This window comes from Eucyclogobius newberryi, unplaced genomic scaffold (assembly GCF_026437365.1).
Source record: "Eucyclogobius newberryi isolate DKJ021-1_F unplaced genomic scaffold, fEucNew1.0.hap1 SCAF_2, whole genome shotgun sequence".
NCBI classification, from domain to species: Eukaryota; Metazoa; Chordata; class Actinopteri; order Gobiiformes; family Gobiidae; genus Eucyclogobius; species Eucyclogobius newberryi.
The window spans coordinates 33599528-33615900 of record NW_027315834.1 but is presented as its reverse complement, the minus strand read 5'-3'; the positions used below and the strand labels follow the sequence as shown (position 1 = coordinate 33615900).

The 16373-nt window shown below is 40.3% G+C and overlaps 1 protein-coding gene across 1 annotated transcript in view; it reads right to left on the bottom strand.

The window, feature by feature from the left end:
• The window catches only part of snd1 (staphylococcal nuclease and tudor domain containing 1), a 133936-nt gene that overhangs the window by 101700 nt on the left and 15863 nt on the right, over positions 1-16373 (bottom strand). The window contains exons 11-14 of the mRNA XM_072455076.1: positions 9050-9151; positions 4251-4351; positions 1666-1776; positions 319-391 (exon numbers count right to left, since the gene is read on the bottom strand). Of these exons, the coding sequence (XP_072311177.1) occupies positions 319-391; positions 1666-1776; positions 4251-4351; positions 9050-9151 (387 nt within the window). The remainder of the gene's footprint in view (positions 1-318; positions 392-1665; positions 1777-4250; positions 4352-9049; positions 9152-16373) is intronic.

Sequence of the window (16373 nt, the reverse complement as noted above, 5' to 3'; positions counted from 1 at the left end):
GCACTTAATAAACTTTACAGAAACAACCTGCTAATTTCATTTGCAGAGCACTTCCAATCAGGCTTCATTAGCCAAATGATCCCTCTATCAAACCCCAAGGCACTTGTAAACAAGCCAGGACGAAGTGCCACTGATCTTTATATTAATGTCTCAGATTATTTTTAGAGGCTGCTAATTTTCTGATGAAAAGTGTCTTTGAGGACTAAATGATCATAATATTTGGCACACTTTTGCATTATGTATTGAAATAATCCAAAAACCATTCCAAAAACCATTCAACGGTTTTTGGAATTCAAACCTTATAAAAGAATGACTCACCCCAGATATATCAGCCACTCTGTGGATGGGCACCTCCTTCTTGCTATGTAGTCCTTTGCCATTCTTGATGGCTCTGCAGTCGGTCATGTCAGAAACATACAATACATCGTAAATGTACAAACAGCATCATTATCCATTAGGAAAATGAAATGGCCCCGAGCTTCAAAGAACTGAATGAGAGTGCATGAATAATGATAAACAATGTGGGATCTTAAAGTAATATGTAAATCAATGCCACTTTTCTTTCCTTAACAGCTATTACAGCTCAACTGAAAGCGCTAAAATATAATTTGTTCCAAGAACAAATAAAGGGACAATATATATAGAACAAATAGCAAACAGGATGAAAATGTTTCCTTCTTTCAAGCGATGCATTCTATATGACAATGGCTCATGAAGTCATGCTCATAGGCCTCCCTCGAGCTCTGAGTTAAAGACCAACCAGGCCAATGTTGCTGGTGGACAGTCATGTAGCCCTTGGGTCTGAGGGATGTAAATCATTTGTGTCCATCTATGCAGGCATAGAGGATAAGCAATGCTCATTTAACGTTGCAGCCAAGGTTCCTGGAAGGTTCCAGGCCAATGGCCTCATGCAGCTGAAATCTAAAAATAAAACTTAGGCTATAGACAGAAACCTTTCATCAGCTTTAATAAAACCCCATCAGGGACAGAGAGAGACTGTGGTAGAGCTGAATAGACAAGATGAGGAAGTGAGTGAAAAGATGGCCCAGCAGAGCAAGGCCAAAGGAGAACAAAATTGAAAACGGCTAAGGTGGATAACTAAGGACAAACTGTGCTAAAGAGTAAGGAATGCAGAAAGGAGAGAATGGGGTGGGCCGTGACAAGAGGGAGAAAGGGTTCTACACAGAAAGGTCTGAATCTGCTGAACCTACAACCAGCAGATCTTAATCTACAGCAATACAAACGTATCCAGCAACGACTGAATGGTACTGCACTTATACATAATTATATTCATAGTCCCCCTGGTATAGCGTGTAACTGAGGATATATTCAGAAAGCATGTACAGAAAATATATTCAAAATAGAAGTTTATGCATGTAAAAAGATGAGATGGGAATTCTATGCTACTTGGATTCATTTGGTAACTGCACCTGGCTTGGAAGATAAAAGCAATTTAAAGAGAAAGCTTCAAGGTCATTATGTAGTACCTCCCATAAGTAACATTCACAAGGTCAAGGATAAAAGGAGAGTGCCAATGTTTATTTTAAAAACTATGGTCTAAAGGTTTTATGCAATATCCAAATCTTTTAGTGAAGGAAATGTGACAATATGATTAAATAAGTACTTTTTTAAAGAAAGGAGAGGTTTGCGTGAGTGTTTTCTCACCTTGCTTCTGCAGCCAAAAGCTCATCATAGTGGGAGGATCTCTGGTCATCATCCTGTCTGTATCTGATGACCGTGGCCAGGCCTTTACTGACCAAAGCCTCTGCAATGTTACTGTAAAGAACAAAAGGAGGAGAGGAGGAGGCTTTAAAACACTTTATAGGTGCTGAACAATATTGGAGAGGAGGTATAAGCCGGGTAATAATGGCCTTGCTAAAGAACATGGGGCCTGTTAAATGCTATCTCGGCACACTTGACTAAGCGTTGCTTTGCTGCCATGTTGCTGATGTGGAGAAGGGCACAAAGAGGAAGCATTGTTGTTGTTAATGCAGCACTTAGTTATTAGCCCTTAGACATGGCTGTTCCAGATCACGGGTGGGAGAGGGGCAAGCAGCACTGTCCCATTTCTCCACTGGAAAGCACATCTGTCATCTATATTATAACCCCTCATGACATCAAACCATAAAATGGCACACGCCAGTGAATTCAAATATTGTGAACGTTTATTTAAATAGTTCATTAGGAATTGAGATACAGGGGTCTCTTTGGCCCCTGGTTATGTTTTATGTATATGTAATATATATGCAGTCCTAGTTGTCAGGGGGTCCAGGTGGTTCACCTTCCTTGCCTGTTGGCAAGCTAAGCATTCATTAGAATTCCTACTTTAACAGAGCTGTAGTTTGCTCTTTGCACACCAAATATCACCATGGACAATTATGATATTCAGAATTTAAGTAAGTCTACAATGGATAAAACAGACAAACAGACAAAAATAAAGAACAAATAATGGAGAAACAAGAATTAAAAGAATAACAGGACTTGAATTGGGCGGCAACAAGACTTTTAATAAAATGTGAGGATGCTGAAATTAATGTCAGAAAGTATTTTGTGAATCTAGAGCTGGGTTTCGATTCAAATTTCAAGAATCGATTCGATTCCGATTTTTAAGTTTCAAAATCGTTTTTTCCGATTTTCTCAGATTCCATCCGATTCTATCTGATTTCCGATTCGATCCGATTTTGATTCGATCCGGGGGTTAATGTTATTAAAAATGAAAAATGTATTTGAACCGTTACCTTCACTTCATGACTGTGTAGAGAAGCAACATATTAAAACTAGTATTATATCAATATTAAAACAGCAAATCTTACAAGTATTGGTAGTTACTGATGGCTGGAAGACTGATGAAAAGGTTAAGGGTCAATCTACCTTCAAGAAAGATAATTCAGGACAATAAATGGAGGACATCATTGAGGTGACTACATCTGCAACAGTGGATTCCTACTGGGACACTAACCAGTGCATTATTATTATGCTTGAAAATAATTAAGAATTCACCCAAAAGCGGTTGCTACCAAAAGCATTTTTATTTTAAAACTGCTCACACACTGCCAGTACTGAAACTGGAAGTATAAAATGTAAACGGTGAGCATTTTTCAATTAAAAAAAAAAATAATCGATCTTTGGACGTACAAATCGATAATCGGTCATTAATATGTGAATCGATTAAAAATCGGCAAATCGATTTTTTCAACCCAGCTCTGTGAATCATACTCGTATTACTCTGGTTTCATAACATCCTTACATCCTGTTAAAATACAGCCTTTATATGATGAATGTTTTTACGAGACGCACAATGCAAGACAAATTGCCAGAAGAGAGTGAAAGGTAAATATCTTGCCATGTCATGTCAATAATCTTTATAGGTTCTGCCAAAAGGTTATCCATGGAGACCAGCTGTTGTTTGTTAGTGCTGGGTTTTAATCTACTTTGTTCAATTTATTTATTACTGAACCATCAAAAAGATCATACGGTGTTAGGACGGAATTATTTTCCATCAATGAGATTGGGGTTCAATAACATAGTTCTAAAGGGAAGCAGAACACCACAGACAACAAACGGCTGCTTTAATCAATTTTGGTGGGAAAATTATTTAAAATAATGTTTTTCAAGACATTAGAAACACATTTGAAGTAACTTGAACTTCTGAATAGTTTAATAACATCTATCTGTGGCCCTGCATAAAATAAATGTGTCTGCAAGATAAAATGGATTTCTGCATAACTGTTTTGAAGATAGAAAGTAATTGCCTGCACTCAGATAACCCTTGTGAAAATTAAAATGCAGAGATGTGTATTGGGGTGAGTGGGAAAATGTTGAGGACCAAAAAACCTTTGCAATAATCATGAACCCACCAGATATTTTAAAATCCGGCCGAGAATGGAAAATGTACGCCTACAATAGCAACTTTTAGGTAATTTATTATGCTATAAATGCTTAATAAATGATTTCATTTAGCTGAACGTTGTGGAAGACTAGAATAGCATTAGGTGAAAACTATTGTAAAGTGATGCGTCTGTAAATACAATACTAAAAGTACAATTTAGTGGATTGCTTGGCACAATAAGTACTATAAAAGTTCCAAATTCTTTCCACAACATTTTATATTAATATTAAGTAATCCGAAGAAAGGTGTTCAGCCAGGTTGCTTCAAAACAATACTATAGCCAGGTTACTTCAAAATAATACTATTGAAGTAAAACGTATAGAAGAGCAGTTTATTGAATTGACTTAATTGTTCTACTCACATGCCACCGATTGTAACTGTTGCACAAGTGCGCTCTGAAAATGCGGGAGTGCCTTCTGCCGGCCCGGTTGCGGCTCGGATGTAGTCCACCGTCACGTTGACCTACAGGGGCAGAGACACGGGTGTAGAGGTCAACACAACAGATCGGGTTCAGCGAGAGCGTCTACAGTAACCATTTGAGCTGGGGTGTTAAAATTGCAAGTGTGAGTGTGGTTTGTGCGTTTGTCCCAGGTTTCAAGGTCACCCCAGTCGGTGCAAATCACGTCACGCGGCACAGTAGCCCGGGCCCGGAGGAGAGGCGCTTGCACACATGCGCCGCCGCGAATGGGCCTACAGTGAAGTTGTTTGCTAGCGCTGCCTGAAACAAACTCCGAAGTAAGCTGCCTGAGGACACAGCTTTGTCACTGTGTCGTGTGTGGCCATTTATTTCACTGTGGGGTCTGAAATATCACAGACTTGCGACGAGTGTGCCTTCTGAATCATGCGTCTACTGAACATTGCGAACCTCTGTGGGTCAGAATTGGGTAGAGAAAGCCAACAGCATTAATGTCATTTTGAGCTTTGTCAAACTGGACGGACGCGATGAAATGTTGGCAAGGCAACAGAGGGGCTTGTAATTGCTTCAAAATATTGAAAGCGGGTGGAAATGATTGCAAGTACAAGTGCACTTTGGGAAATCCTAAAAAGTGTGGTAGTTATTGTGTGCGAGGCTTTGGCATAATTTGTTCTCTTGAAAAAAGAGGGTAGAAAACAGAAATCGTAAAATGCTGAATTGCAAATTGGGACAATAGGACAATAAACAAACCTCCTAAAAATAATAGATAAGCCGAAAAATGTAGTAATAAGACCAAGGCGCGCAAATTGAAACACAGAACTATACTCTGGTGCATTGGGAGTTAGCTAATGGGTAAGGTATTGGTGCTTAGCCTTCCCATCCTCTAAGGTGATGACAGATTATAAACTTTGACCAGTGATGTCAGATTAGAGGAGTCTCATCCTCCATTCTCCACGGGCCGACTCACAGATTTCCTGATCCGGCAAAGCTATCTGTGAGCCCTCCGGAGGTAGAGCGCGACATGGGGAAAAGCCAGAGGAGGGCTTAGAGGACGGGGCGGGTGAGTGATAACGACAAGGACATACAGACATCGCTTTGTGTGTGTGTGCGCATGTGGTCGTGTGCGTCCAAATGCCTGTTTTATTACAAAAAATGAAATGAGTTATGGTTTTCACACCCATAACATAACGCAGATGTCGGAGCACACTGTAATCTGTATGATGTGGTAAAGACAATTATTGATGCATTAAAGGTGCCATAACATGCTTTTTTTCACATTTCGTAGTCTATCCTAAGTGTATAATTGATAATAATAAGGGTTGTGTTCGCGCACGCGCACAAACACGCGCACACATTATGTCCTTCGCGCTTTTATTTCCTGTTTTTTCGGTATCGGATAGAACTTCTCTCCGTTTATTTTCCCGGTTGCTGCATCAACTGCCACATAAACCGTCACCATTGTGATAATAGTAAAGAGTGCAATATCATTAATGAAGTTTTGGGCCTCTTTGAACCGTGTTTCGTCGTAAATCGAAGCAGAATAGGCTTGTATGGGGAGACACGGGAGCCTGGAGCAGCGCGGAGCCGGGGGGAAGGGGGCGGGAGGCGAGAGGCGGATGTAGAGGGGGGAGGGTGAGGGGAGATGGTGACGCGTGCCTGGGGTTATGATGCGGTCTTGCATCCACCCCCCGTCAGTTTGGAGATTCGCGGAAAGGAGATAGTCTGTACTATAGCTAAAAACTGCGGGAATCAATCAAAAAAACACTCTGGGCACATATATGAAGCACAAATAGCAATGTAAGAAGGTTAAAAGCTCTGAAAAGTCGATTTTGCATGTTATGGGACCTTTAAATTAAAATACATTTAACTGATTAACTGATTCATTTTTAAGAGCACACACACGTCACCGTTTCAAAGGCTTGATAACAACATTTTGTAATCTGAATGTGTGTTTTTTGTAAGTTTTTTTTTAAGATGCAACAGTTGAATCATCCTAGAGGAAAGCGAGGATACGCAGTGAAAGCCCCAGATGGATTTTGATCCATAGGACCTGCTGAGGCTTAGGACTTCTTGCTTTGCATCTACTTGAACACATCAAATGTTGAATTGTGAATAGGGTTTCACTTTCGCAAACAGATAGCTCTCGTGCAGCAGAGTAAGGAGAAAAAGTATGCACTAGCAGCTGCATAACAGGAGCCACTTTGAGCACGCAGGATTATCCGAATGTGCTCAACCCTGATAAGTGGCTTAATGCAACATTCTCATTGGACTTTTCTGCTGAGGCTGAGACCCAAGCACACAAGCAGCACTACTTATAAAGTTAGCCAAATCATGCTTTTTGGGATTATGTCACCATGGAAGTGCTGTCATTTCAAAAAGTGCTGGGTGAGAGTGAGACAAGAGCTGAAGACTGTTAAGTGACATAATTAGAAGTAAAGGCAATATCTATGGAACTGAAGAAGGTATGATACAAAAACAAATTGCATGTCTATGTGCTTTGATACTAGTTTCATTTTGGTTTATAGAATTCTAAAATGTAATCTCTGTAGTGTAGTTTCTACGATTAATGATATATGTACACAGCTTATCAGAAGAAAATGTGTGTTTGAATATAGATGCATTAGATTCTTCTATAGAGAATATGCATTTAATGTAGCTGCACCTCCAGCCACGTGGACTTCTGGAAAGTCACAGCCCCCCACCCTAACAGACTCCCCCATTACCACTGTGGACTCCTTCCACTTCCTCAGCACCACCATCACTCAGGAACTCAAGTGGGAGCTCACCACTAACTCCCTCATCAAGAAGGCCGAAGGCTGCAGTTCTACACAACCATCATTGAGTCCATCCTCACCACCTCCATCACCGTGTGGTACACTGGAGCCACAGCCAGGGACAAACAGACTACAGCGCATTGTGCGCTCTGCTGAGAAGGTGGAGACAGACTATTTGAGCCACTCCCCTCAGGCAGGCGGCCACTCCCCTCAGGCAGGCGGCCACTCCCCTCAGGCAGGCGGCCACTCCCCTCAGGCAGGCGGCCACTCCCCTCAGGCAGGCGGCCACTCCCCTCAGGCAGGCGGCCACTCCCCCTAACCATTCAGTGCACTGCTCATTTTTGCACTATTCTGACCAACTGTAAATTGTGTATGTATTCAGACCAAGTCCATTTTATTTTGTTTGAAAATTATTATTTTTTATTCATGTCCTTTTTGATATATGTTGCAACTTATACAATGAATTGTGTGTTGCATGTTGTACCTTAATGCCAAAGCAAGTTTCTTGTTTTTGAATCCTGTTCATTGACAATGGAAATAAACTCCTTTCTGATTCAGATTCTGAGCTCAGAGAATCATTTGTAATGCTCAGTCACTTCCAACAGGTTTAGAAGGAAGACATTGGGCTGTTTGTGTGTTCTCACTGGGGATTTTGTTTTTCACGTTTTCTGAGAAACAGATACAAAATCATGCCTATAATCCAACACTCCTCGACTCCTCGTAGCTCATTACTGCAAGGAAAAATATATATATTGTGTCAGTGCAGGTGTAAGTACACTTAGATAAACACGATAAACGCTGAACAGAATGTGACATTTCTGCAATGATGATAAATGTTGAGCAGTCTTTAGAACATTTATCACTTTAAATCGGTCTTTATGGAGCATAATGTTAAGTCCTGCATCAGTCGCCTTTCACAGTGTTCAATACTTCCATTGCATCACATTTTATTATATTACCCAAGGCCAGGTACAGAGCTGTATGTGCTATTAAAAAGTCTGAGTGCAATAATTTCACTGGTTGTCAAGGCTGCAAAAAGATTATGTTTATACCTGCAAAACAAGTAAGTCATTTTTTTTTTGCAATTACTGTATAAAAAGTCATGAAGCTTGGTAACAGCAGATTTAACCAAGAGAGCTTTTGTGGACTTGTGTCATAGCAACAAAGATGAACAGAATTTTATAATATGTAGTTCTTATTTGAACCAAAGTGTGCTCAAAGACAAAAATGTAAAACTGTACATGTGATTTTGGAATTGTACAGACATCTCATTGTGGGGCAGATCTCATACCAGCCAATTTATAGTACTTTGTTTGAAAAGCCTATCGGTAATTTACTCTCATCCGTTTCTCTCTCGCTTTATAAAAGCTTAGATTAGTCGTTAGAAAGATATTCATGGGAGTCATTGAAATGACAGGAACGGAAGAATAAATCAAATTCTTGTTCTGAATGCCAAAAGTAACTCCAGGCTTCTGAAAGTATGTATGATGTAAATCTGTAATACAGAATTTATGAAAAACAAATTGGGTTATAGCAGTTTCATCTTTCCAAAGCACTTCTTGTATTAAGATGCCCTATATACACATCTATAGAGATATAATGAGGCAGTTAAAAATGCATTCATGCAATTATGTTTATGAGTAAGCAGCTCTAGTTGGTAGTATTCTTAACAAAGGCTCCTGTTGGGTCAACTTTGTGTAAATCCCAGCCTCCCACAGGCTTCACGTCGAGTAGATCAATAGACACAAGGGGAGGAAATCAAAACTGTTTCTTTAAAGAGTACGTGCAGGTATTTCCACGCCCCAGGGCATCAGAGCATTTGCCATTCACGGTGGCACCGAAATAGATATGCTTGATACATAATTGTATTGCTGCTGAGGAAATGGGAAAGTGTGTCTGGATATATGACTAGGCCTAACAAGAACATTTAAAAAGCTTCTTAGAGGTTGCAATATAATAACTGGATCTCACCTTCTTTCCAATGAGCTTCTTTCGGAGGAACTCGCGGGCTTCAAACATGTAGGGAATGTCATAAAGTGGACGGAAACGCTTGTCTCTGTCTTTGTTCTTCTCCTAAAAAACATAGGAGAAAAGATGGATTAGGAATTTTCACTTCATATAAAAAGGTATGAATTGATCATGTTTAAAACAACAGAGTTAATTCTGATATAGCAAATTAAATACAGATAACTCTTTATTATGGCCGCTGCTTAATGTAAGCATTCTGGCTCCAGAGTTGAGGTGAGCAAAAAAAGGGTCAAAGATATGGTCAGTTGGAAGAACATCTGAGATAAGAGTCGACAGAAATTGGCACATTTCACAAAATTATACTTTGCTTTGTGTGCCATCATTCCAACATTTTAAAAACTCCATTATACACCCATGTGCAATAGGCCCTGCTGTCTAAACAAATCCTCTCCCTTTCAAAATGAAAGCAAAATTACCCTATCAAATGCCAAGCAGATCCAGGTGTGCCACAGTCAAAGCAAAAACGAAGTTGTTGTTAATGAGTTGCACAAAGGCAGACTGGCACCATACGCACACACACAGATGTAACCCTACGCACAGCTGCACACCAAAACGTCCCTCAATGTGTTCACCTATTCTACGACGGGAGCGGCCCACAAATAGAAAGCATTTGCATTTTTAAAGGGGAGGCTGGGTTTTGTGTTGCTCCAAGTTAGAAGACGACAAACACAGACCTCTGCAGTGACAGGTGTTGCTTTTGCAGAAGCGCGATTAAAAGTGGAACAAAACGTCATTGAAGTAGTGAAGGGAGAATAAATGGCAAGCACTAACATGGAAATAAAGCAATGAATGACAATGCAGCATGCTACGCCATCCCCGCCCTGCATACACCTTCATCATCATCGCTCATGCCGACAAGCAAGGTTGGATTAATCCTTCATTTCCTCAACTCTTTAATGGCTTTGCTTTGTTAAATGCACTGCGTTGCCAGGTGGGGCACATCACATGGCAGATGGGTCGAGAAACAAGACACATGTGAAGAAAAGCAATATTGAGTTTAATGCCGGACCATGTGTTCTTCCATATTAGTCTACTGAACTATCTGCACAGTTGTTTATTGTGTAATCTATCAGTAATGCATGTTTTTCAACAGCAAGAGGCTAAAATGTAGTGACTGTTGTTCAGGTCGTTCCAGGCCAATTGTAAAGGACGTCTGAAAATGTATGAGCCCAGTCGGTTGCTTTAAACTTAGAAAAAACTCCCATAATTCAGTGCGACAAAAATGTTTTTCAATCTTTCCTCACTTGGCCCCGTACCATTCCATTTTCCAGTGTCAAAACAAAAGCCACTTCAGACAGTTAAAAAAAAAATCCTTTCTCACTTGTTCAGGCTTAAAGGAAAGCTTTTATCCAAGACTTGATTGAAAGCTGTTGAGGACAATCACTTTATTCAACACAGAATGTTTTGCTGCAGTTTGGATGTGAGCAGATTATTAAAATAAGCACAAAGCAGTGTTGCATTTCCTTACATGTTGACATTTACCTTCAATTGTATTAAATGCAAACATACACTATTCTAACACCAAAATGAAAACGCAGTAATATATTTGACTAAGCCCCTCCATACAAACGCCATATCTGTGATGAAAATGGAATGTTTTAATGAGAGGATATAGTACCTGCAGAGGAGACGAGAGAAATGACGTAAAGGGGTGGGGGGGGTGGGGGGCATGTCTACCTAATAAGGCGTTTCACACTGGAGAAGAACCATGTCACTGAGGGCGAAGAGTGTAAATGTCAGCACTCTATGCCAATTAGGCACAAGAAGTGTAGGTGCAGACATGGAGGACAAAAGGTACTAGCCTTCCATCTCACAGCAGCGCTATAGGGAACTAAGATGCGTAGCAGAAGGTGAAACAGTTTGAAAACAAGAAATACAGACATATCAGCGCAGCCTTGTGACGAGGTAGAGCACACAGACAGTCGTCCTGAAACAACTAGTGCCCAGTGTAATTGGGTAAGCTTACTTCTTGTGATGAAAAGCTGTAGTTAAAGGGGCACTCGATGTGTTTAAAATATATTTCATTATAAAGGCAGGACCCAAGGCAAGATGAAATGGCATCCATGTGCAAGATGGAGCGGGTCAGTCGCAGATGCAACCTACAATCTACCAAAAATGAACAAACACTGACCACTTCCCCTTCCTTTGAGCATAGTTTTTAACAGACCTTCACAAGTCATTTCTTTGCCTACACTTACAAAAACAAAATGGAAAGCTGAATACCATATTATCAGGCCTCCAGGCAAAACATGCTATGGGGCAAACACAGCACTGGGAGGTTCAAACAGAGCAGCCATGTCTGAAGCCTGCCCCAATAACAAGTTTCATCTGACAGTCCTCCGGGAGACTTCAGTTCTATTTGGGGTAAATTTTCTTCATTCCAAATTACGCATTACCACTCAGGAAAACTCCACTGCAGACACATGATGCTGCCTCTAATGTACAGAGCTGCAGGGCTGTGCAGTCACTGGCTTCAAGCAGGCTCTGAAACTTGCAACAATGACATTTGGAAACATTTAATGCAATTTGACTATGATTTGATTAAAAAACTATACTAGCAAACATTTCCAATCCCTTTAGCCTTTCAATGGCTAGCCACAATAAATAACCTGCAATTAGAGCTGGACAATGTATCGAATGAACAAAGACTGGATTTAAAACTTAATGTGAATGTTGTTTTGAAGATATACAAGATATTTAAATCTGGCGTATCCTTTATAGTAAAAAATGATTCAAAAAGAGCCGATAAAAAAAGTTATATTGTAATTGTTCCCTTTTTTTAAAAGTATTTTTTTGGCCTGTATGCTTTATTGGAAAGGACAGTATAATGTGAATTAAGGATGAGACTGGGAGGAAGGAAAGTGCAGCAAACTATCAAGAGCATCACATGTGTATTATCCTCTCGACCACGGAGCGGCACCATGTATTGTAAGCTTCAAAGTGTATAAGGTGGTATTTCTATGCTTGTGATTAATATTATATTAATATTTCATATTTGATTAAACCAACTTGTACAACTGAAGACATGGTTAACGATCATTGTTGGATTGACATATTTATCAGGATTCACCTAGAAAATAGATCTTGTCAATATTGTCCACCCCTAATTTTCAAAATTTGACTATAATTAAAATTAAAACAATACACTAAGTTTAAAAGATAAAACACAGAACGGACACAAAACAGGACCAGAGAGTGAAATAAAAAATAAAATGACATATGGACATTAACCAAGGAAACACAATAATAACACAGATGCATTAAAATAAGAGTCCCATTGTCCAAATGTAAGGTTTTCCTATGATGTCTGTTACGATGTCAGTTTGTTGGTGATGTTTGCGTCAGCCATTTCTTAGTGATGGCCTTTTTTCCTGCCACCAAAAGTACATTCTATAAAAAGGTATCCATGACAAGAGTTTTGAGGCCCAAGTGCATGGTTCAAAATTCAGAGGGATGGCAGTGTCAAAAACAGTCTGCAGAGTGAACTTCAGTCCAATATTTTTGGGTGACAGGACAGTCCCAATGCAGTAGTAGTGGTTTGCCTTTGGCCGCCACAGTTTCTCCAACAGTTAGCACTTCCCTGTGAGTAATGAGCACTTTGACATTGTGTTATGGAAAAAAGGTGACTCATTTTTTCAGCAAAATTCCCTCCGGATGTGTGATTTTGAGGTCCTCCACTGAGATTTACAAACGCTTTCCCACTCTTCATCTGTTATTAAACGGAACATTACTGTATAAACTATTTAAACTTTCCAAGAAAAGGAATCCAAAAGTGAGAGGGAACACTAACTCCCAAACGGCCTAGTCCAGTCAAAGGTGACGGAGTGAATCACAATGTGGTGTGCGCCCCTGATGTCAGCCTGTTTTAGAGTGTGGGGTCACAGTGTGTCATAGCAGTGCCATGCTGAGGACACACACATGGACAGGCAGAAGCTGTGGAGGCTGGGGACAACAGTGAGCAGAGAGCTAAATAGAAGAAGACAGATGGAGTGATCTATTTAAACATTCAGAAACTGACCATCTTTGGACTGATTATGTTAGTGAATCAAACTATAACCACCAACATTCTGAAACAGAATGTTTTTGGTAAACGTCACAATGCAATGCCCACAAAGCTCCTACATGCTGAGATCCAAATTACAGCTCTCATTTGTTTATCCATCCCCCTCTGCCCCATCTGTTTAGCTTTCTCCGTTTGCACACGCTTTTATTAAAAACGTCCAATATTTCTCAATTTGTTTTGAACCACACGAGGGATGCAGTATGAGAGTGGCATTAAGGTGGTCCACAAGGGCACTACAACAATCCGACTTTATACAGTAGTGATGGATAGATTATGTTGCCGAAAAACAAAACTATTTCCACCTCAGACAGACCATTACACCTGCTTATGCTTGTATTACCCCGGCCCATGCTTCAAAAATAAAGTTAAAGCATTGTACATAAAAGCATCTATTAACATCAAGAAGTTAATTCATTATAAACCGTCTTATGAGAGATAATGCTGTACAGCTGTAAAAGGGACAAATAGGTTAAAAGGAAGAGAGTCCGAAAGTATGCAAATGAGTTGGCTCATTTGCTGCAGCCAAACAACATAGACCTACCAATCTGTCACTGTGAACATTAGTATAGTCAGGGGAAGGGTAGTAGGAAACCAAAAGAAGCAGATGAGAGGGAAGGTGGGGGAGAAGGGCTTAGCAGGAACTGTCATGGTTCATCAACACTCTGCTCCGTCGCATCTGGCCTCAGTAGCCCTTTAACTGCTACATCCACCCAGACACGCCCTTACACACAAACATAGAAGCCTTTGCTTGCAGAAAGAATGGGTGAAGAGAGCAAAAAACTCATCTAGACAGACAGAGACAGTAATGACAACTGGCACAGGAAAATCTCTACAGTTCTGTGGAGATTTTCCTGTGCCAGTTGTTGTGCAGCACTCGCATACTTACATTTGTTGTATGGCCAAATTTCTGAGATCGTTTTGAGCAGATGCTTAGGCAACACAGAAAGTCTTAACATATCTGGCAGATCGCTCTGTCTCTGATGTTTGTTTAGGCACAAGATGACACCAATTTCCAAGATGTGTAATTACATGGGCAAATGCAGCTTCGGTTATACACCAAAACTGTCTGTCTAGTGAGCAGGCTTCATACTTGACCGAGTTATCCAGCTCAAGGGCGATACCTGCTGTGACCTCATGATTACCTGACCACAAGGTAGTATTTCCAGTCAACAGCGTTTCTTCAATTCAGTCAGGAAATATCAGCCAATGCGATTGTACGATGAATGTATGATGCTGTAGCTCAAACAAAACAATGAAAGAATGAGGAATAAACACAATTACTATAAATAGTACCTAAAGGGTGTTTTGCCTAATGACTAACAAATAAGTAATGAAAACCGCCTAATTAAAGCAGCTGTCTACAAGTGTATCTGCTGTTAACTTGTGACAAATTATGGCATCATTATTGTCCCTGATAGACAGCCTCGCAGGAAACCAGAACTCTGCATTGCTGCCATAGCGACAAGACTCAAAGCGGAGCCAACAGCATCACAGTTTATCACCAAGGTACTTTTGCTCGGAGACACTAATATCTACAGCTAACAAACAGAATCGCAAATAAACTTTCTGCATCACACAAACCAACAGGAACCTACAGAAACGTTATGTCGCATCTGCATAAGTTCTACATGTGAATCAATGAAAACCAATTAACAGAATCATTTCCTAGGCTACAGTAGTGGGTCATATCTTTAACAGGAAGTAGGCTTTTTAGTTTGAAGGTTGAGTGAAAGGTTGTGCCCCTGTCTCATCCTTTCAACCACTCCAGAGCAAAATTAAAAGGGACAAATTCTGCACATATGTTGAGCTTTGTGCATGCATGTGGAGAATCTCTTCTTTGGTGTAATCACATAATTCATTATCTCTTCAAGTCTGTGACAGCCTCACCAACCGAGGGTAAAAATAGAGTTTGAGTGAACAACTGGATATAAAGAGCCACAGTAACAATATGAAACGGCTACAACAGCATCACCCACATCCACATCTAGAAGAATTGAGGAACATATGACAGGGTAATGAAGCACAGAAAGCATACTGTTGAAGCAGATGGCATCTCCGATACAACGGATGAGAGAAGGGCATTGACAAAACAGAACAAGACTGAGAGAAAGTTTTGAAACAGCAAAAGCTGGTCGGACGTGAAGCAGGAATCGTGTGGTACGGGAAAAGAGGGTGAAGAGCAAAGCTTTCTATCGCTTACAAGCTTATTAAAAAGCTAAAACAATGAAAGCTTTACTGTTGTAGGTCAACAATCTGACCACAGCATGAACAAGACAGGGACTAGACAAGAAGTGAGGAAAGTAAGCGTAGGAGAGTAGAAGAGAGGATAGGAGAAGGGGGAGGGGCTAGGAGAGGGGATACAAGGCTGTCTCTCACTGATGCATGGCACTAACGAAGATACCAGCGGAAAGACGGCAACAAGGAAGAGGGGGGTTGGGAGAGAGAGTGTGAGAGGATAAAAGCTTAACTAGCAAGATAAACAGAAAGAGTGGAATGAGCAGGCCATAAACTCAAAATGGATGTGAAGAGTCAATAAAGCAAAAACAATCAAAACTCAAAAAATAGTTGTCTCAGACTGTCGGCAATCTACCTTTTACAACAGAAGCGCTACACCACAGTCTTTGGAACAGAGACCGGGAGACATGACTTGCATATAAATTAATATTATTGTATATAGCATGTCCTTGTGAGAAAAGGTTGTCAAATAAGAAGTAACACAAAGCAAGGAAAATCCAACTTTTATCATAAACTAAACCGATTCAGTTGTGTCACACAAAGCAGACACAATGAATAGACGGGAAACTCAATTTTTTTCGTTCGCATGAGGACGCAAATAGGATATTGACAAAAAACGATGCAATCCTCCCTGGTGGAAAAGGAATCAATTCTAATAGGAATTTAAATGTAATGAAAGGAGTGTTTCTTATCCGTTATACACTTGCAGCGCTGGAATGAGTCATACTCTATTAAAGAGAGTATAAGGGCAGTTATTTTGATCTCAATTGAAAGGGAAAATATTTGTTGTATGCACCGCTATGAGATCAAAGACTAATAATGCATTCAAAAATAAAAATAAGATCACATGTTGGGCAGCATTTGTTCATTTGACTAAACACACGTGTGTGTGTGGGGGGGGGGAGAAATCGATCAGCCTCACTCTGCAGTGCTGCAACTACTGGGTGTGTGCAAATGTGAGCCTAAATG